Below are 21,927 nucleotides of genomic sequence, written 5' to 3' on the forward strand. Positions count from 1 at the left end.
TGTACTGGGTTTAGTATCACACCTTACCTGTTACCTGTACTGGGTTTTTATATTTATTTCAACCAATGAGTTTCAATACAGTTTCTATAGTTGTATATCTATTTTAGCAAACAAACATTTTAACAAAGTATTGTTCTTTGATGGTCCTGATTGGTCGAAGTCTACGGAATGGGCCAGACTGTAGACATCCAGGTGTATTAAATAGATTTGTCAAGCAGGTTTCTGATTGGTCGACGTCTACAGGAAGATGGGTGCGGCAGACCGAAACAGCATCCAGGATTATATACGAGAGTTCATAATTTTGGAAGCTGTGTTTGTATAAGAACAGTACTGTTTCCGCGTCTCTTCTATTCTAAATTCTCCAAAAAGGTAAGGAATCTTCCGTTATAAAGTTTGTTTGTTTGTTTGTTTAAGACTTGAATATTGATTTAGCCTACTTTTACCAAATCACAAGTCGCCTAACTGAAATCTGAAAGTTTCATTTATCGTTTTATATTATATAGGCTTAAGTTAATATTGTTAATGAATTATGCCACTTGCTGGTGTTATTTATTGAAATCCTTTCTGAACAAGTTATCCCAGTTATTAGATCGATCTACCACTTTGAATCATATGCCGAAGTGTTAGCTTCCATTTGAGGAAGTTCCACTGATCTGTAGGTTAACTCCGGTAAACAAGCATAAACTGATCACCTTTAGTTCCTTGTAATTTGCATAATATTGAGATGAGAGAATGTATTCAAAATGTTCATTATTCCATGATGCGTCCATTGTTAACGCAGATATTGTAATCCTTTCATTTTTTCTGAGCCATGAAAAACACTTAAAATATGACGGATACATACATGAGTGGAGCTGTAGCTGGTGGTTTAGATGTTCGGCTACCGATCCAGGCAGGTTCATGGGCTCAAATCTTGTTGAACTCCATTCACAAATACTTTGTTTTATGCAGAGCAGTGTATGCTTGCTTGTCTTGTATAGGCCTATCCTTAAATCTCTGTTTACACTTACTTTATTCGACGACAAAAAAAAAATGTCATGTGCCCATATATGGACATGATGGTATATCACTACCATTATTTGAGCATATCACTGCCATATTTGGGCACATTACACTTTTTTTTTACTTATTTGCCTAAATAATTTTGTAATGAAGGTATACACTTTCGCAACGCTAAAATTCCGTTCACACAAATAAAACATACAAAATATATATACTAAAAGAAGCCTTTGTAAACAATTTAAGTAAATCAGAAACCCCCCACCTCCATGACCCAATATATATATATATATATATATATATGCCCCTGGAAGACCTGCTGTTTTCGCTTTTGAAGGTTGCAATGTCTGGTTTGGTTAAGGCTAAGAAGTATGACTGGAAAGACTCCAATTTGGCGCTGTTTGGAAGCGACACTGAAAAAAATGTGAAGAAAAGTTCGGCTGAAACAGAACCTGCGTGGAAAGGTGCTGGCCAGAAAGTCGGCATACGAATCTGGCGTATTGTCAAGTTTAAGGTTACTGATTGGCCAAAAGACGACTATGGCAAGTTTTACAACGGTGATTCTTACATCATCTTGAATACATACGTAAGTTGATACAAAAGAGGGTTGTACTTGTTGCTAAGGTTCATTATAATAACTGTTATATAACATGTTAAACTTGGAGTTCCCTTAATTATACAGTATACCATAATGTAGGCCGTATTTATCATTTTAACTACTTTTAAATTATTTTAGAAAGAGAAAGAGAGTGATGAGCTGCTTTATGACGTTCACTTCTGGATTGGACAATACTCCACTCAGGTAAGGACTTTTCAGAAAACGACATTTAAATAATAAAAAAAAAAAAAAACTGTTTTTGCAAATGAATACCCTCCAAGTATGTGAATCTTTTTTAAAAACTAGAAATAAGATATATTCGGACTGTTATACTATACTTATGTCTGTTGAGTCAAATGGGACAAAGTATAGTGATTACAGTTGGAATGTTATAGGCCTACTATACTTAATGTCCGTTGTGGTAGACAAAGTATATTAGTAATTGCAGTTATATTATATTGTAGACAAAGCATCTATAGTATTTTTTTCAAACAGGAACTGAAAAGTCCACTTCAAAATCCCAAACGGAACTCTGTATTTTTTTCCCCACCAGGATGAATATGGTACTGCTGCATATAAGACTGTTGAATTGGACACGCTTCTTGACGACAAACCGATACAACATCGAGAGGTTATGGATCACGAATCAAGCCTCTTCAAGTCGTACTTCGATAGTTTTTCGTATGTTTTCTTATTATCGTTGTACTTGGTATAAAGTATATGTCAGAGGGCAAACATTACCGTACCTTATCTCTGACGAAACGCCAAGTATAGAAATGTTGGTTCCAACTTGAGTTGCGTCTCGATGTTACGTTGCGTCTCGTTGTTACGTTGCGTCTCGTTGTTACGTTGCGCCTCGTTTGTTACGTTGCGCCTCGTTTGTTACGTTGCGTCTCGTTTGTTACGTTGCGCCTCGTTTGTTACGTTGCGCCTCGTTTGTCACATTGCGCCTCGTTGTTACGTTGCGTCTCGTTGTTACGTTGCGTCTCGTCAACCAAGTGGGAACCAATAGCTAAAATAATTGTCTTTTCATAATGTAATAATGATCGATATATAATTGTAATTGAAGATTAAGTTTCATTTAATCTAGCCTACTTTGCACATTATTATTTATAATGTCACACCCGTCCGTCATTAAAGTTAAGCATTTTAGTAATTAGAATCCATATGCTTTCCTATTGTAATATTGCATTTGTGTATATACATTTTAGGCTTCTTGAAGGTGGAGCAGATACAGGCTTCAGACGTGTAAAGCCTACAGAGTACCAACCAAGGCTGCTTCATTTTTGCAAAACTGCATCTAAAAGAGTGGAAATCAAAGAGGTACTGTTATTATGTATGCATTGAGAGATCCAAGAGACACAACACAACGACGTAATGCAATGTAAAGGATTTGACCAATCAATAAGCAATGAATTATTCAAACTGTTGCTTGTCATTGGTCAACATGCTTGCTTTGCGTTTACGTTATTGCGTTGCACCCTAGTGGAAACCAAGCATAACTGTATAGGTGCTTAAGTAACGAACGACGACGACCAGTAGGCCTACTTTTAGTGAAAGGCGTCCGGAATACTGTGTACACACAGTGCCTTCATTTATTAAAAACGGATTGTTTTCGCGCCGCAGCTCTAGCCAGCTATGTCCCAAGAGGACATATTCATTAATAAGCTGTTTCATAGCGGTAGCTTTAGTATCTAAGGCCGACAGTTTTGCGAATTTGTACACTCGACTATAATTTATAGGTCCTAGCTGCTGGACCCAAAAAACGTCTGGGAAAAGAGAGTCTATGAGGGCTCGCGGTTGAACGATTTTGGATTCTTGCCCTTTGATTGGTTGACGCGAATCAACAGACTGGAAGAATTTTCTCACTTGTGTACCACCATGAAGTCACGTTGTCTTTAGAGGGTATTCAGTTGCATGCCTACAATTCTACAGGTTGAGGTTACACTCAAACGGGCTACAGAACATTCAAGTTCCAAATTTACCATTTCTAAATGCCATTTTTGAATTTGTAGATTAATATTTGTTGGCAAATAATACATTGCTGGAAAGGTACATATTTTTTCTTTCAAATGCTATGTATACAAATTAACTAGTGAAAAAGTGGGCATGTGATTCATAATTAAAGAACTATCTGTGATTTGTATGTATCTTTGCGAGTAAAGGACATCTTTAATAATTAATCATAAATTAATCAAAAGAACAATGATTAATTTTAAATGTCGAGCGGCGTTTTTTGTAAAAAATATTGTTATAAATTGTTCTTAAAGGTTCCACTTTTTAAGCAATGTCTTGATTCAGGGGACGTGTTTATATTGGATTTGGGATTGGAAATATTTCAATGGAATGGTAAAACATGCAATAAAGACGAAAAATTCACGGTAAGTCCTTTATTTTGTAGGTCTATTTGATATGTTTTATTTTTGTTGTTAATGTATTTAACTGTCCATGTTTCGCACACATTTAACCGTAATAAACTGAAATAATCCGATATAGGCCTACCTTAATTGTTAGATTTTTTTTAATTTTAAAGATGTATTATCTCCTAAAAAAAATACAAATTTTTGTTGTAGAATATGCCATTTTAATGTCACATAATAGTTATTCACTTTGACCAAACATTTTCATTTACCTGAAAAAAAACTACATGACCTAAAGTCAGATTTGATTAATCTTCATATTTCATGTGCCCATATATGGACATGATGATGTCATATCATTACCATATTTGGGCACATCACACATATTTGTCAAACTAGTTTGATAGTATAGACAGAGCTTTGTCTTTTTATAGGCTGTACAGTTCTTACAAACGTTAAAATCTGAAAGATCTGGAAAGCCAGTGGTTGAGTCTCTTGATGAACGTGAAATAAGCGAAAGCCATAAGTTTTATTCTAGTCTGACTGACGGTGAAAAGCCAGAAGCAAGGACTGCTCCTGCTGCTACAGAAAAAATGTTGTACAAGTAAGAAATCATTCATTTTATCCCAACACCGATCAATAAATAATTTCACATTTGCTGCTGCACCAAAAGAGAAAGTCGAATGTACATGCGCCATGAAATAAAAAGGATGAGCTAATCTAGAGATATTTCTTTTCTGAAAAAAACACCAAATTGATCAATTTATTATATTGATTTCAACCACTAATCATATTTATTTACTAAACATACCTAATTTTAGGAAAATGAAATGTGTGGCAAATAAGTTCAATTTTATTTAAAACAGTATTTTTCTGTCGTAAATATATTGATTAGGCCTATGTGGTTTTATTCTAGTCTGATTCACTCCCCTATTTTGTTCAAAGCTCCTCTTCAATACAATTATTTAAACAGAAATCTAAAGGCTACTTTCGTGAAATTCTTAGATTGAGAGAAATTTAATTTGCTATATGTATGTTTATTATGTTTAATAAGTGTGGTTTCTTGTTTATTCTGTAATATTTGTTTAGGACCACAATGGAAATAAGTTTGCCGTCTCGGTACCTTATTGTGTTTTTATCCTATGATTTTATGTCAGAATAAAGGAATAAAAATATGCATTCGATTTGATGTTTGTGTTCAGGTTGTCCGATGAAAGTGGTTCTTTGGAATTCACAACAATTGCAACCGGTCAATTCCAAAAAAGCATGCTTGATAGCCAGGTTAGTTTTTACTTATCATTAAAAGTAACTTTAATATCCTTTATTCATAATCATTATTACGACATAAACTATAATTATATTGATGAAGGGCTAGTGTTGCCCGAAAGCTCTAACTTTTCTGGCTGTTTTACTTTATCGTTTTGATTTAGCTTTTCGCTTTTTTTTGTAACTCCATTGAGATCCAGCCACTGATACCCACAGCATTGTCATTTTTTCAGTAATTTGCCTTTGGAATTATATTATAAGTAATGTGCAAATGAGAGCAGATATATAAAATATTGACAAAATTTGTGATGATTTTAAAACTTAGCTTAGGTTCAATGACCGGACCGGAAATCTTAAAGAACATAACATTGTTCAAGTTCGTTCTTTTAATCAATATTTATCTTAATACATTGCAGGATGTGTACATTATTGATACTGGTAATGAACTGTTTGTGTGGGTTGGTTCGAGTGCAAGTCCTGACGAGAAAAAGAACGGCATGACATATGCCCATGTAAGTCGGCAACAGTATTGATCCAATTTTAATGAAATGTCACCGAATGTCTTTTTTGGGGTTTTTTATTTTAATGCAAAGTGGCCGCTTGAGTGGCCGAGCGGTTAAGACAGTGGAACCGTAATTACGGAGCTATAACATCGACAAGGGTTCAAGGTTCTGTTGGTAGAGTCGTCTTGGATAAGGACTATAAACTGTACATCTAGCTCATGTGCACTTTAAAGAACCTAGTAGGCTTTCGAGACGAGTAGGGGGTTACCCCGGTTTATTAGTACATCACAGTCACTGGTCATAACTGGGCCCTCTGGGAGACCAGTCCTTGACTGAAGAGGTCGCCCAGTATAAATAAAATATTTCAATTCAACTCAGACGTAAATTTTCTGGGACAATTGCCTCTGTGTATTGATATTGACATTTCATAGGAACTTACACACTCCCATCAAACTTATGGATGGATTGGTTGATATTATTTTTAAATTACCAGTACCTACTCTAGCAATCAACCATACAGTCAGTGACATAACGACTATGAGTGCCCACTGGCTAAACCCAGGGCCCCAGTAGGATGATCAGTCCAATACAACACTACACGTGTTGGAGAGCCCCTAGGAGTGCTAAACCAGGGCCTTTGCCCTGTGCTTTACGCCACTGCATACAGTAATAGTTTGTGTTTATAACCTAATGTATAATAATCAGGCTCAACCATTTTATATATATTTTTTTTAGAATTACTTGATGAAGACTGAGCATCCTTTGATCCCAGTTACTGTTGTGAAGGAAGGCCAGGAAAGTGCCGCATTCAATAAGGCGTTCTCATCATAAAAAGGAAATAAAAACACCATTAAAGTTGCAATGACATATATAGTTTCTACACTAATACTAATTTGTTTAAACTAAATAAATTTAAATATCAAGTAATAATCGTACATTTAAATTGAATTGATAACTTCAGAAAATCTTATTTGTATTCAATGTCATCGTACAAGTTTATTGTCTGAACTCATTTATATATTTTAAGGTGTGATGATCGCTAATAATAATAATAATAATATCATGTCATTTAACATGCCATATAAGCTCTTTAAAGACCACCAAAATCACTGCTATAATAAGCCTAATATGATTACTCCGTCGGTGGATGCTTTGTAAAATCTCCAATAATTGGTAGCAGGTGTCACGCCAAATTAGGTTCCACTGCCAAATTAGGAACTTATTTGGCGTCTAAGGAGTGTATCAACTAAAAGCGTGTTGAGAATGTTGATGCACAGCGCCCCCTGGATTGATGTATCTCATTTGTACTTCATTTCACATTCCTTATATAGTACATGTTTGTCATAATTAAGTATGCCTAGGTATGGCACTGGAAGTAGTCGGCAGAAAACGAATGCTATATCTCAATACTGCAGGATACAATAAAATATAAATGTCATCAAACGTTTCAGTTTTACTTATTTATTACTTATTTACCTATTCCATGCCCTACATAGGCCTACTTTCTTGTCATTGTGGCAATCTGTGGACGTTGCACAGACTTTTACCTATTTTTAATCGTATTTTTTTTATTTAACTTGTATAATTCTTGTAAACCGACGATACGACGACTCAAATTACAGGTCTCTTACTTGGCGCCGTCGGCCTCATGGCAGACAGCACTTTAACTTTAGGAACGTTATAAATCTTGCCAGATTGATATTACTAAAGATAAATTGAGAACAAATAAGCCTACTTGTTTGTCAAAAAGAGTAGGGCGCCTATATTAGGCATTTTTCGAGAAAAGGAAATCCCTGCTCAACTATAATAAATAATGGTGAAATGGCCTAAATCAAAATGCAATTATGTGTGAAACTTCTCAAAATATAAAATGTACAAAATTGAACCATGCACAACTATAACATTTAAAAAAACGCATTATATTTTTGATAAAAGTTTTCAGACAAGTGAGGGAGCTCTTACAAAATGTATCATCCACGTGGGCGAGGTATATTCAGAGCGTCATTCTGACGTTGGAGCATTTTCTACTTCCCTACCGAGCGCCATTTATGCCTTTATTTACTTCAGAAATAGAAATAGTACTACGGTAACTTGTCCAGTCACTGAATTGTAATATATTTTGTATGTTAATACACTTGTGCTCTATTGAACCCAATTTGCCAGGGGAGCACAGTGTGGTATATAGAAAATTCACTAAGTTTTAATAAATTTAAGAAAAAAAATCCTTTGTTGATATAAAGTTTGCGGTACACCACGTATATTAGTTCAGAAAAGAACTGTTGAGTTTCTCGACGTTTCGATCAATATGCTTTGATCGTCCTCATGAATAATACCCTTTGTGTTCCCTTTAGCAGAGTAAAAAAGTTAAAATGTTGATGATAATTCCATGTGGAAAAGAAGCCCACCCAAGAGTACTAAAAATGAAGGAGCACATGGACTTCTTTTCGAGGTTTTATGGCAGTCTATTCATTGGAAAATAATGCTATGCAATTTTGCCTCTGATTTTAAAAAGGTACACTTGTTTAGGTCTGATATATATTTACAATCCTCAAAATATCTCTCTTTCAAAATAAAAGAAAAACAATATTCATTATTTTATTTATTTTTTTTTTTTATTAAAAAAAAAATATCCGTAGAGGTTCGAACCCAATCTACTAGAGCTGAGAGCACCCAAAGCTGAGCATTACCCGTTAGGCCACAAAGTAGTACATGACTGAACAGCTGATAATAGTCTATTTATACGTGTATTACGTAATTCATCATTTCATCATAAATATCACATTAACCTTGTTAAAACCAAAAATGAATGCCATACACTTTTGTTTATGATTTAAGGTCCACTTGCCTAGGCCTGACATTTTCAATCCTCCAAATATCTCTCTTTCAAAAAAAAAAACAATTCATAAAAAAAATATCCGTAGAGGTTCGAACCCCAGCTGATAGCACTCAAAACTGAGCAGTACCCGTTGCACCACAAACTGAAACATGACTAAACAGCTGATAATTGTCTATTTATACGTGCATTATGTAATTCATCATTACGTCATTAATATTCTATTAACCTTGCTTAAAACCAAAATGATCAGTTAGCTCAGTCGCCTGAGCGTCGTGTTGACAACACGTAGGTCGTGGGTTCGATTCCCACGCTGGTCGGTGGAATAGAGTTAAAGGCATGCGGCCACTGTGTTTGGGGTTCACAGATCATACGTCCCCCTTTCCACCACACATCATGAGGCGACAACATCAATGCATCTGGTGATGTGCTGGAAACGACCCCAAAAGGCTGTGGCAGGGCCTTAGTGCTGAGGCAGGGAGAGCACATTTAACATCTTTTTTTTTTCTTTTTTTTTTCAACTCGTATTTGATCTCGTAAATTTTATGTTTGCCGCCCTCAATTTTAAAATAAATTGAATTTATATTTTCATCGCAGGTGTACGAAACGGTTTGGTATGCCGTGCGTTGTTATGCAATGGTTGTGCAGGTACGTGTAGTGGGAAAGATGGTATTTTAGTCATTCGCGGTCAACACGCCACACTGTTAAATTTTGATTTTGTTAATCAATGTTGCTACATTGGTAGCGAAATGTCCGATTCATGCAAGATATTGTATTGTAATATGTTATGAATAAACGTTTATGGTAGTTGGTGGGTAGCGGCCGCACCGTCCTCAGAATAAACATGTTTTTGAACAGATAGTTTGTCTCCGATGATTTTTGTATGGGGTTAATGGAGAGTGAAATAAGATCAAATTTAGAACATTTGTAAAGATGCCGATTTCTAGATCAATTTCGAAGCTTAGATTAATTCCGCCGCTGGGTAGGCCTTATACGAAGTCGAGTTTTAAGGTAGAAAACCCCACCTAAAATGTTGAAGTCGCATCTGGATAGTTGAAATTTTAACATTATCATAATTACCATAGGTATAGTAATAAGTATAAGTGCAATTCGGGGCTCTATTTTCATTATTAGCTCTGCCCCAACTTAATATTTAATTTCATATTTCAATGAATAGGTGCACTCTCCGGTGACACTAAATAAGTATTTATCTTAGACAAACGCAATTTATTAAAATCACTGATATGGCTTGAAACTAATTGTTATGGAGTAACCGATATTTAACATAGCCTATATACCTGGAAGTTTGAAATATTTTTGAAGTATTTTTTCTCGATGTTTTTGTATTTGACTATTTGTGCTCCACCACTGGCGCCAAATTGGATCCACTGGAGCACAGTGTATTAACATACGAAAAGATATTAACATTCAGTAACTTATTTGTTGGTGCCAAATCGTGTCCACTTGAGCATGTAGACCTATTAACATACGAAAAGACATTTAAACTTAAGTGACTTCAAATTAGGTCCACTTGAGCACAGTGTATTAACATACGAAAAGATATTGAAATTAAGTGATTTTATTTCTATTTTTATCACTGTGCTCCATTGGCGCCAAATTGGTCCACTTGAGCAGTTACCTTAGTACTATTTCTATTATTGAAGTTAATGAAGGCATAAATGGCGCTCCGTAGAAAAGTAGAGCATGCTCCAGTCGCCAGAATGACGCTCTGAATATACCTCCGTGGGCGAACCATCAAAGATAGACACTATCTTTGGAACCATCCATGCATGTCACCCATGTGATCAACAACAAAGCGTTTGAGAAGACTTGGTTGGGTATCTTTGGTAATAGAGTTTTATTGTATAAATAGAAAGGAAAAATGACAACTGCATTAAAAGTACGTACGTTTACTTTAGTAATTCCAATTCTAAAAAATAGTTGTAATATTCATTCATGTGTAGCCTAGGCCTAGTTTGCCTACGTTTGCAAACCAAATAGCTAGGCACAGCTAGCAGTAGAAATAGGACCGTGGCGTGGACGTAGGGGTCACGACCCCGTAGTACTACTAGTTGTAGGCCTAAGAAGCTACGAACCATCAGGCCTAGTAAGATATTCAGGTAGAGTCTGCTGAGAGGTCTGTGTGTGAGGTGCTAATAATTTGAAGAAAAAAAGACTAGGCATTATTATCAGCACTCCTCAGTTGGCGAGGATAGGATCGCTGTTTCTGTTATAAATGTTTTTGCTGTCTAATTTTTTTTAGAAGGATAGAAGGTGGCCTATTCTATAGTTATACTACTGAAATAATAATTAATATAATGTAGTCTATGTTTCAGGGGTAAAAGCCAAAATGCAGGAGTAAATTGTATTCTGTGTTATTTTGTGTTAAAATTGCACTACAGGTTTTCTTGCATATTTTGCAAAATTGTGCAAGAAATCTTTCTGTATTGCACAAATAAAAAATTGCATTTAATAATTATTTAAAAAAAACGAATTTTGCATTTTGAAATGACTATTGTAAAAATATTAATACCAAACAACTTTGGCTATTCGGAATGTGTTTTTAATGGTAAAATGGGACTTTTCAATCTCAAGAAAAGCACATTCGCCCAACAGATGTTGGGTGAATGTTGGAATGAATGAACATCTATGTGTATTATGTATGTTATTTTGATATTGAGATTTAAAAATCATGAAAAGGTATTTAAATTGCAGATAAAATGGGAGACTATGATGTATGAAAACAAGAGTAAAGTACTTGAACTGTGTAAGGGTCTTTCACGCCTGTTCCGGCATGGTTCCGGTTCGGTGAATCAAACATCAATGTTTCATTTTCAAGACGCTCCACGCGGCTATGTACCATAGTGATATGCGCATAGCCGCGTGAAAATGAAACATTGATTTTTCCCTGGGTATAGTCCCACTCACCAGAGTTGGCCCAATTTTGTGTTCTAGGTGGGTGGGGTTATGCCAGAGGATATACAGTATATAACAGTTTTATTATGGTATATAACACTATTCTTGTATTCAGATTGGAATTATAGGAGGTACAGGATTGGACAATCCTGACTTGATTCTTGAAAGAAAAGAGCAGTATGTTGATACACCATTTGGCAAGGTAAACATTTACTTTTGTCCTTTTTTTTCTAATTAAAATCTCCTATTTTTATAAACCGTATAAAGCTCTGTCTACACTATCAAATGTTATGTGACAAAAAATGTCATTACTACTACCATTTTGGAGTGGTGGCTTGGGAGTTATGATGCTTGGCTACCAATCCAAGGGGTCTTGGTTCAAGTCCTGCCATGTCAGGATTTTTTCTACCTCCACTCCCAAAGACTTGTAATAAGACTTTGTTTATGTAGAACATCTTGTGTATATATCTTGTGAACAGGATTGCCACCTTTAAGAAGGATAGTGAATGAACGCTTTGGTTATCCTTAATAATTTGCCTAAATACTGTGGCACATCACACTTTTTTTGTCAAACTAGTTTGATAGTGTAGACAGAGCTTTACACTCAGATTCTTTGCCCCGTACAAATATACAGTAACTAATGATTGATTGTTTCCATAGCCATCAGACGCACTCATTCATGGCAAGATTAAAGACGTCAATTGTGTGCTGCTTCCAAGGTAACATTCTTATTTTAAATATCTCATATTTGTTTTGTTCAAAATTGTACACAAAGTAAACCTTAGCTTCAACGTTAAGCATATATTGTCTCCCTGAAAACAATATTGTTATTCTATGGTTGATATGCCATTTTATGCCACATAGAATTCACTTTGACTAAAAATTTGATTAAAAAAAAAATTTGACTGAAAAAAACTGTAATGTAAACCAAAAAAATAGTACTGGTTTTTATAGTTAAATTTAACTGTTTTGTTTGTTTTTTGTGAAATTATTGTGACTGAATAATATAAGTAATTTTAATGTTTGTCTAGGACACAAACACTAGCCTTCCAAAATGCAGTACTAGTGCCGTGGTTCGGTGGCCTACTTTCATTGCCTTCACTGACGCATTCAAGTTTATGTAGCAATGTGATCAAATTCATTATTTTAATTGTAATACTGTAAGTGTTTATGGAAACTAAGTAAATCAGTTATTTACCAGTCAAAATTGCTATTCAAATCTCTACTATTTTATTATTCTAGGCACGGCAGAGATCATACCATTATGCCATCAAATGTAAACTATAGAGCCAATATACATGCACTGGTGGCTGCTGGATGCACTCACATCCTAGCGTCCACTGCTTGTGGGTCACTCCAGCAAAATATTGTACCTGGTCAGTTTCTCATCTTGGACCAGTTCATTGATCGAACCACTAAAAGAATTCAGACATTTTATGATGGCGAAGCAAGCAGTCCTGAAGGCGTTTGCCATACACCAATGCATTCCCCTTTCTGTGAAGATACACGTCAGGTAATGATAATTAGTTTCATATTTTTTTCCTGTGTTGTGGTGAAAACACAAGAAAATTAGATTAGATTCTATTAGGCTTTTATTTGTTATTTTTATGTGTGTTTTTATATATATATATTTTCATCCTATAATTGAGCAGAAACACAAATACAAGTTTTATGCACTATTATTACATATAGTTTAAAGTTTAAACTTATTTATTTGGCATTATCTTATTCATTAGATTCTGATAAAGGCGGCAGAGAAAGCTGGAATCGAGTGTCACAAACGAGGGACTGCTCTTACCATTGAAGGGCCAAGATTCTCATCAAGGGCCGAGAGCATCCTCTTTCACAAATGGGGCGCTGATGTGATTAACATGACGACAGTGCCAGAAGTTGTCCTTGCAAAGGAGAAAGGCATTTGTTATGCCAGTTTTGCCATGGCAACTGATTATGATTCCTGGAGAGATGATGAAAAAGCAGAACATGTATGTATTTTTTTAGTATGCTTCTGTAAAAAAAGAAGGGTTTTTTGTTACCCTGTTATTTGGAAAAAAACTAGTGCCAGCTTGGCTGTAAAGAGAGAATGACTGTTTCTTAGTACTTACTGTTCAATGTAACTATCATTTTGTAAACCAATTTTCTAAATTATTTTGTTAAAGTAATCTCTGGTCTCTATCATACAAACTTCCTAATTTCCTGAGACCACATTTCATCATTTTCTTAAATCATTGTATATACTATTATTTTATAGTGATTTGATGGATAAATGTATTTGTATTGTAGTAACCCAGGCTGTCTGTACCTGATGCAATTTTGATTTATTGCAGGTGAATGTTGAGGTTGTGATGTCAATTATTAAGGAGAATGGTGAAAAGGCCAAGAAGCTGTTATTAGAAGCAATACCAATGATTGTCCAGAAAGATTGGACTCAAGTTATAGCAGAAACAAAGGTAGGAATAGTTAAGAAAGTACTTAAGTATTAAGTGGTGATAATAATGGATGTAAAGGTATTTATATTTGTCCCCAAGCTTAACTGGAAACTGAGGAAATTCGGATTCCACAAACCACATTGTTAACCTCTATTATATTGTTGCCATAAAATAAGTATATCAATTTTTTATTTTTACCATAAATTGTTTTTATATAAAATATGCTGATGAAGGGCTAGTTTTACCTAAAAAGCTCTGCACATTTTTCTGGCTGTTTTACTTTATCGTTTTGCTTATTCTATTTGTATCTCCATTGAGATCCAGCCACTGATACCCACAGCATTGTCATTTTTTTAGTGCTTATTTTATTTGTATCTCCATTGAGATCCAGCCACTGATACCCACAGCATTTTCATTTTTTCAGTGCTTATTTTATTTGTATCTCCATTGAGATCCAGCCACTGATACCCACAGCATTGTCATTTTTTCAGTGCTTATTTTATTTTGTATCTCCATTGAGATCCAGCCACTGATACCCACAGCATTGTCATTTTTTTAGTGCTTATTTTATTTGTATCTCCATTGAGATCCAGCCACTGATACACACAGCATTGTCATTTTTTTAGTACTTATTTTATTTTGTATCTTCATTGAGATCCAGCCACTGATACCCACAGCATTTTCATTTTTTTAGTGCTTATTTTATTTGTATCTCCATTGAGATCCAGCCACTGATACCCACAGCATTGTCATTTTTTCAGTGCTTATTTTATTTTGTATCTCCATTGAGATCCAGCCACTGATACCCACAGCATTGTCATTTTTTTAGTGCTTATTTTATTTGTATCTCCATTGAGATCCAGCCACTGATACACACAGCATTGTCATTTTTTTAGTACTTATTTTATTTTGTATCTTCATTGAGATCCAGCCACTGATACCCACAGCATTTTAATTTTTTTAGTGTTTATTTTATTTTGTATCTTCATTGAGATCCAGCCACTGATACCCACGGCATTGTCATTTTTATAAATAAATATTATTAGTTAAAATAACTATAGCGAGGCATTTAATGTTTAATGTTTCGAGAAACTATTCTCATCATCAAAAGAACAGAAAACAACGCCTCGCATATAGTTATTTTAACTCGTAAGTTCGGTGGAATTATTCATGATTTATCTAATAAATATTATTGTGTTTGATTTTTAGGCCGTAGCAGCTGGATCTGTTATGGGCATTCCCAAGAAGTAGCATTGCTATCACCTTGGAAACCAACTAATCTTCTATTAACAAGACAAAAAGTACAGATATTTATAAAAACGGGCTTCAGGTTGATTGAAATAAACAATATATATTTGGTTTATGGCATCATTTATGGATTGTACAGTACTACATTTATGTTGCATTTTAAAATTATTTTATTATTTTGGTGTTTGACATGATGTCATTTTTTTTACAAAGAATTATGAAGATTATGTGGTTTTTGTTTTTAATTTAATGGTTTAACTAAAATGTATGAACTGATGTGTCCTGATATATCAGACCACAATGCTAAAAACAATTTTAGATTTTTTTTCTTTACCAATTTTAGATCTTACTTTCAATTCAGATTTTATGAGTGGCATTTTAAGGATAGCCACTGTTTCTCTAGGCTACTAAATACAACCTCAATAAAAACAGTACTGTATTCTTGATTAAATTATGTTTGATTAGTACAGTGCTTAAAATATGTTAGTAAATCAAGATATACCAATGGTGTAATTATTGTATTAAATGATTATATCATTTGCACTGATACTGTAGTTTAGTCTATTCATTTGTCTCAAGTTTTAAAATGTACACAATTACTACTGTCATACAGTAGGTAAAACAAACATCAAGTCAAACCATTTTTGTACATTACATTTATTATCAAAATAATTCAAAAAGATTGATAATATTGTATATTGTTAGTTCCTTGAATTCTTATTCCTGATCTGGGCCTACACAGAATTCCCTGCTCTCAAGCACCATCCCCTATTTCACTTCCTGCAATCCCATATCCAGAGAAGCTAAATATGCTTAAACTAGCCTAGTTTATGGCGATTTTTGCCCTTTTTGTGGAGAAAAGATCCTCCTGTACTTATCCAGTGTATTACAGGGTTTGACAGATGTTTTTGTTTTAAGCATTCTGTTTCACCTTTTCCATCCCTCTGTATCTCACCTGAGCACAGGATCCAAAACCTTGTCTCTTGGTGTCTTATTTTAAGCATATTTCCACCAGGTGAAGCTATTCCCATTCCAGAGCTCAGAATTTTATTACATCATGAAAATTCAAGTGGATAAAGCAATGCCTTGGTTTATACAAATCAAATACAAATGGATAAAGCAATGCCTTTGATTTATGCAAATGAAGGGCAGTAGTGGAAACAGAATTCTAGCTCCATGGAATTAAATCATCAGACCTGGTCAGAATAAATGACTAGAGGTCACAATCAAGGACTAGAGGTCAGAATCATTTTGAGATATCTTTCTGCTGTTACTTGTGTGACCTTATTATTCTACAAATTTTATTTTATATATAACAATTTACATAAAATATTAATTTATTCATTATTCATATTTTGTTGTTGTTTTAGCCAGCATATTGTAAACCCTTATTGTACACCATATTTTGTTTTTTTTTAAAGTAAGCATTTTGTTTCTAAAATTGATTTGCAATTAATGAAAAAAATTGTATTTTATAAAAACTAATTTTTATTAGCCCATGCCAATCATGCTGTCAGCCACAAAGGGTAGGTATTTTCATCTTTATAAGTTGTATTGTATGTTATAGCATCGTTACCACGCTGGTCAATAAATAAACGAAACAAATGTGCTTTTATATTATTTAACTGTTTATATAAATTGTATATTTTTTTTGTTTAAATTGCTGGTTTTAATTACATTTTTATTACATTGTAGGATATTATCGTTTCCTTATTCTCACTTTCAACTCTTTGACTCTGGTTGGGTGTTTTTATTGTTATGATATACCAAGTACTATTCAAGGGATTCTTCAAGCACCGGTGAGTACAGAACACCTACTGTACCTTCTGAAACAAATTTCATTCTTGAAGATGGAACAAATACATGTGAAATATTGAGTCAATACATCAAATGAGACATAACTTATTAATTGATTAATTTGTTAATTTCAGCTGTCGTGTAACGAATCAAATAATACAGAATGTTTTGAGGGATTTGGACTGAATTCAGTACAATACAACCAACTTTATGCTGTTAGTTCATTTTCGTAAGTTATTCAGCTTTTTAACATTCAGTATAAATTTAATCAGTGTGTATTATTTGCACCATTCTCATGATGCAAAAACAGCATGTAATTGTTATATATCTGTAATTTTTTTTGGTAAATGTTTCGCAAATCGTATGCTTGCTACACAGGCATGATGTGTGATTGCGTATTGGGGCGTGGCTTCAAACTTTTGTTTGTAAGGTTTACCTTCTTCATGTTAAAACGCTTTTTGAATAGTGATTTAGTAATATATAACTACGACTATGGCTAAGATATAGAGAAAAATAATTAAGGCATTCCAAAATGAATGAAGTGCATGTGGCTTATTGTAATCTCCATACCTCCCACCCATTTTCTACAAACTTTTAATATTTATTTTAGATGTGGAGTTTCTGTTTTGATAGCAGGTTATTTAGTTGACAGATGTGGTAATGTAGGTAAGTTATTTGATTCTGATTCTATTCTAGTGTCCTGCATAGATTCAGGCTAGGATCAATGTTCTTTGGAGTACAATTATTTTGTGAATTATTTTATTTTGTTAATCTTTATAAATTCCATTTATTTTGTTTTTTAAATTATTTCATGTTTATGTCTTGTCATATTGTATTTTTGTGAGGGTCCTTAATGATCAGCTTCAGCTGGATGCACCTCCTCTTAAAATATTGTTGAAATAAATAAGTGCAATAAATAAAATAATTCAGTCTAATTTTGGCATAAACACTCAGACCAACAATAAATGGCAGATTTTTCTTTTCTATATTTTGTTATTCTAGTTGGACTAATCATGTTTTCAGTGTTTGCTGTGATTGGAACATTAATTTTCGCAATTTCTGCATTATTCAAGGGAGCATCACTAATGTTTCCAGGGATGTTAATTGGCCGTCTGTTTTTTGGTAGTGCATATGGCTCAACGTCGGGTAAGATTTTATCCCTTTTTCACTCGTCTTGATTTTACGGTAGGCTTAGGAAGCCTAGCAATCATGCCTTCACTTTCGTTCAAATTTACCTTTCAAAATTTGGAAAGCGGCCTCAATATTGTGTTACCATGAAACTTAAACTTACCTAAAACTTATTTTTACTAGCTTACGAAAATGACGACATTTCTGTGATGTATTCGTTTTGGTAATCCTATTTGTAAGGATGCGAAACCTCACTATTACCAACAACATTCAATTTTACTTTGCTTATTTTCTAGTTATAGCCAATAGAATGACTGCATTCTGGTTCAAAGATAAAGAAATTGCTTTAGCTTTTGGATTTGTTATTTCAAGTTGGAGAGCTGTAAGTTTTTTCTTTGTTTTTGCATCATCATCATCATCATCATCAATATAGTAAAAAGTAATTTCATGAGGTGGAAAATAAAAAATTTTCATTGAAGCACTTGCATATTTGTTTATAGTAACTAATGCATATATATAAATATTTCTATTCTATAGGCTGGTTGTTTAAATTTCTTCTTAAGTAAGAACTTTGCAAATGATTTTAGCGTAAATTGGACTCTGTGGTTTGGTACATTGCTTGTGTGTATAAGTTTTCTGGCTGCAATTGTTAGTAGTGCTTTAGAAATACATGGAAAGAAGCAACTACAGGTTTGTACAAATTGTTTAATATCATTAACATCATCATCATAAAAATCAACATCACTATCATTATGATCCCACTCTTGTGGTTTTCATATATAAAAAGATAGCATTGTAACGACAGAGGCTGAAATGAATTATTGGGGTATCCCTCTACTATTTCCAAAAGATGCAATGGGTTGTTTTGTGCACACGCCAAATGTGTACACTGGACCTCCATTCCTGATCCTAGACGATTCACATTGCCTAAAGCTCTGTCTACACAATCAAACAAAGTATGACAAACAAAAATGTGATGTGGCCATATATGGAAATGATAATGTCATATCACTACCATATTTGGGGCACATCACACTTTTGTTTGTCAAACTTGTTTGATAGTGTAAACAGAGCTTAACAAAACTACAGAGTTTTCACACTGAAGCGCACACCATACAAAACATAGGTTTTTTTTTAAACTCCTGAATTTGCTATGCGATGTGAAAGGCTTTAGTTCTACCATAGACATTTAACAATATAATAATTTTTTCTTTATTTTACTGTAGACATTCAATTATAGATTTATTATTTTTTCATGGACAATGTCTTTTTTCCTAATTTCACTCAGATAATCGATTATAAACTTGTAACATTTCGTCTTCTTGATGTCGTTAAACTTCCACCTCTATACTGGTTGACAAGCGCATCATTGGCCTTAAATTTTGGCATAATTTACGCCTTTATTGCTGATTCAAGGTATATACCAATTATAAATGACATTTTAAGAAAATGTACTTATATGTTGTTTATTTCAGCTTCTTTATGTATGTGTATGTTATATTTATTTATGATTTTGTTATCAGTGAATTTATACGAATCAAGTACAACTACGTTGCAGATTCAACAGTGCCATCGTACTACACTGGAACTGTGTATTTAGTGGCAACATTTCTCAGTCCAATTATTGGTATGCTAATTGTAAGCAACATTTTTATTTATCCCCTTTACCACGTTCCTTTATTTCAACATAAATATTTAATGATAAAATTACAACATATATTCTTCCAGGGAAATAATAAAACGTTACATTATTTTGTCTTAAATTTTATTTAATTTGCAGGACCAGATAGGTAGACGATGTTTATTGTGTGTCTTTAGCAGCATTGGTTCAATCCTGGTGTTTTATATGTTTGCTTTCACTCACTTTCACCCTTTAATTGGTACAATTCTTCTGGGCATTATCGTTGGAATCACAGGTGTAAGTTTTTTTTATTAATTTCTTTCATTTTTAGTATTTTATATTTAGTGTAACCAATACCATGAAAGAGTGATATTACAATCTTCAACGATGACAAATTATATATGGATTTTATTTCAGCTAATTCCATTTTTTTCTTCAAATACACTACACAATATTTAATTACCTATATTGTATTATGATTGATTTAACAACATAAAGTATCGCTTAGGTACATTTCCTAAGTCTTAATTTACCAAAGAAGCTATCTTAACTTTGCTGTACCTTTAACAGACTGCTCTGTGGTCCTGTATACCATTGGTTGTTCCAGAGGCAATTCTGGGTACCGCTATGGGGGTTTCAGCGTGTATTGGTATGTTGAGTATATCATCCTTTAATATGATTGTTGGTAAAATATTACAAGATCAAGAACAGTAAGTATGAGCATTCATATTTTTCATCTGAAGATTTTTAGCATGAGCAATAAATTATGATTAATTACTTTTCTGCACACACAACACAAATAAGGTTACATATCACATTTTTTGTCACAAAGTGTGATAGTGTAGACAGGGCTTAACACAAATGAGCTTAAATACTTTTTTTTTTACAGAAATGAGAAAAGATGGAAATTGGTGATGATATTCTTACTAGGCTTGTCTGTTGTGTACTTAATTATAAATATATTGACTTACATCATTGACATTAAAAAGGTGAGCATACATGTTGTAAGAATGTTATCAAATAGTATTTGTAGATTTCTTCCTCTCTGTGGCTTGTTTGCCTTCTGTAACCCAGACGTATGTATTGTGATTAATCCTAATTCATTTGTTTTGAATAAATATATTTCTAAATTTAATCATATTCTTAAATGTGTTATGTTCTTCGACAGGGTGGTGTACTAAATACAACGAAAAAGAAGACAAAGGAATCAAAATCTTCCTCAGAAATACAAGATGAAATATTCACAAATACTGAGAATGAAAGAATTCCGTTGATTCGTTAATTTAGTTTGATAGAAATCTGTTTAGACCTGTTAATAAATAAAAAATTATACAATAAAATAAAAATCAATTTCATGCATTGAAGTATTATAAAATGGTTAAACAAGTATTATGATCAAGAGGCTAATATGAGGGGTAGCTGACTCATATTGCTTAAGCTGCCCCTGCCCAGAATTTTTTCATCTCTTTTTATTTATATATTGTGCTGATTTTATGCTGGTCAAATAAATAAACGAAATGAATCACAGTGGACAATACAAAAACAATATCATATATATTTATTATGTATACACTCGCACAATCAATGTGGTCTTATTTTAGTCACCAAAATGACAAATTTACATAACTTTCCTTACCTCAACTTAATAACAATTCCTAGGAAGAGTGAAGAGGCCTACGGTAATAAGATGTAATTTAATATTTGGCCTTTAAAAAGTTGTTTTTGTCTGCGCAGGTGTCAATTATGGCCCTGGACACAGTATTTTATACACAAATTCATAGTTTAAAATCACTCCACCCCCAACCAATAAAAAAAAAGGCAAAATAAGATTATAAATGTTTACATTGAAAGGGTTTGTTACATCACTGTTGTATAGTTTACCCTTTGTGGAAAACACATGGAATAGTCAGGTATGTTATAATGATCAGACAAGAAAATCAAATAATATCAGTCAAAACAATTTCAAAATATCTGTCAACAAAAGTGGTTATAGATGTGACTATCATTCTAATATTTGATATCTAAAAATTTACATAAAATATTAATTAATTCATTATTTATATTTGATTGCTATTTGAATACTAAAATCCTATTGTTATTTATACAGCATATTGTACTGTAAGTGCTTTTTTGTGCACAGTATTTGTAGTTTTTGTCAAGTACATACATAAATATAATTTTATGTAACATATTTATTGTATTTAAAAGTTATTTAAGAGTTAATGATAAATG

The 21,927-nt window shown here is 33.5% G+C and overlaps 3 protein-coding genes across 4 annotated transcripts; all 3 read left to right on the plus strand.

Annotated features, from left to right (window-relative positions):
- The first annotated feature begins 220 nt into the window (after window positions 1–220).
- LOC144844336 (gelsolin-like protein 1) lies at window positions 221–7,169 on the plus strand. The gene is made up of 10 exons (XM_078701196.1): window positions 221–369; window positions 1,337–1,585; window positions 1,736–1,801; window positions 2,151–2,278; window positions 2,809–2,920; window positions 3,868–3,978; window positions 4,392–4,561; window positions 5,160–5,238; window positions 5,640–5,735; window positions 6,462–7,169. The coding sequence occupies exons 2-10, from the start codon at window positions 1,343–1,345 to the stop codon at window positions 6,555–6,557; spliced, it is 1,101 nt and encodes a 366-aa protein (XP_078557322.1). The 5' UTR covers window positions 221–369; window positions 1,337–1,342; the 3' UTR covers window positions 6,558–7,169.
- Window positions 7,170–9,167: 1,998 nt separating this feature from the next.
- LOC144845265 (S-methyl-5'-thioadenosine phosphorylase-like) lies at window positions 9,168–15,696 on the plus strand. Of its 2 annotated transcripts, none has more exons than XM_078702455.1 (7): window positions 9,168–9,207; window positions 11,591–11,677; window positions 12,136–12,194; window positions 12,718–12,988; window positions 13,212–13,457; window positions 13,800–13,922; window positions 15,111–15,696. In XM_078702455.1, exons 1-7 carry the CDS (start codon window positions 9,196–9,198, stop codon window positions 15,150–15,152), a joined length of 840 nt encoding a protein of 279 aa, XP_078558581.1. In that variant the 5' UTR covers window positions 9,168–9,195; the 3' UTR covers window positions 15,153–15,696. The 2 variants fall into 2 exon arrangements, with proteins under 2 accessions (XP_078558581.1, XP_078558580.1); XM_078702454.1 differs by lacking the exon at window positions 9,168–9,207 and adding an exon at window positions 10,335–10,459.
- A 960-nt stretch (window positions 15,697–16,656) lies between these two features.
- On the plus strand, window positions 16,657–21,876 carry LOC144845769 (lysosomal dipeptide transporter MFSD1-like). Its single transcript, XM_078703198.1, has 13 exons — window positions 16,657–16,675; window positions 16,845–16,948; window positions 17,081–17,175; window positions 17,557–17,612; window positions 17,949–18,092; window positions 18,371–18,456; window positions 18,612–18,764; window positions 19,363–19,490; window positions 19,598–19,712; window positions 19,855–19,992; window positions 20,266–20,405; window positions 20,585–20,684; window positions 20,864–21,876. Exons 1-13 carry the CDS (start codon window positions 16,657–16,659, stop codon window positions 20,975–20,977), a joined length of 1,392 nt encoding a protein of 463 aa, XP_078559324.1. The 3' UTR covers window positions 20,978–21,876.
- Window positions 21,877–21,927: the final 51 nt, after the last annotated feature.

Source organism: Antedon bifida, chromosome 6, assembly GCF_963402885.1.
Source record: "Antedon bifida chromosome 6, ecAntBifi1.1, whole genome shotgun sequence".
Lineage (NCBI taxonomy): Eukaryota > Metazoa > Echinodermata > Crinoidea > Comatulida > Antedonidae > Antedon > Antedon bifida.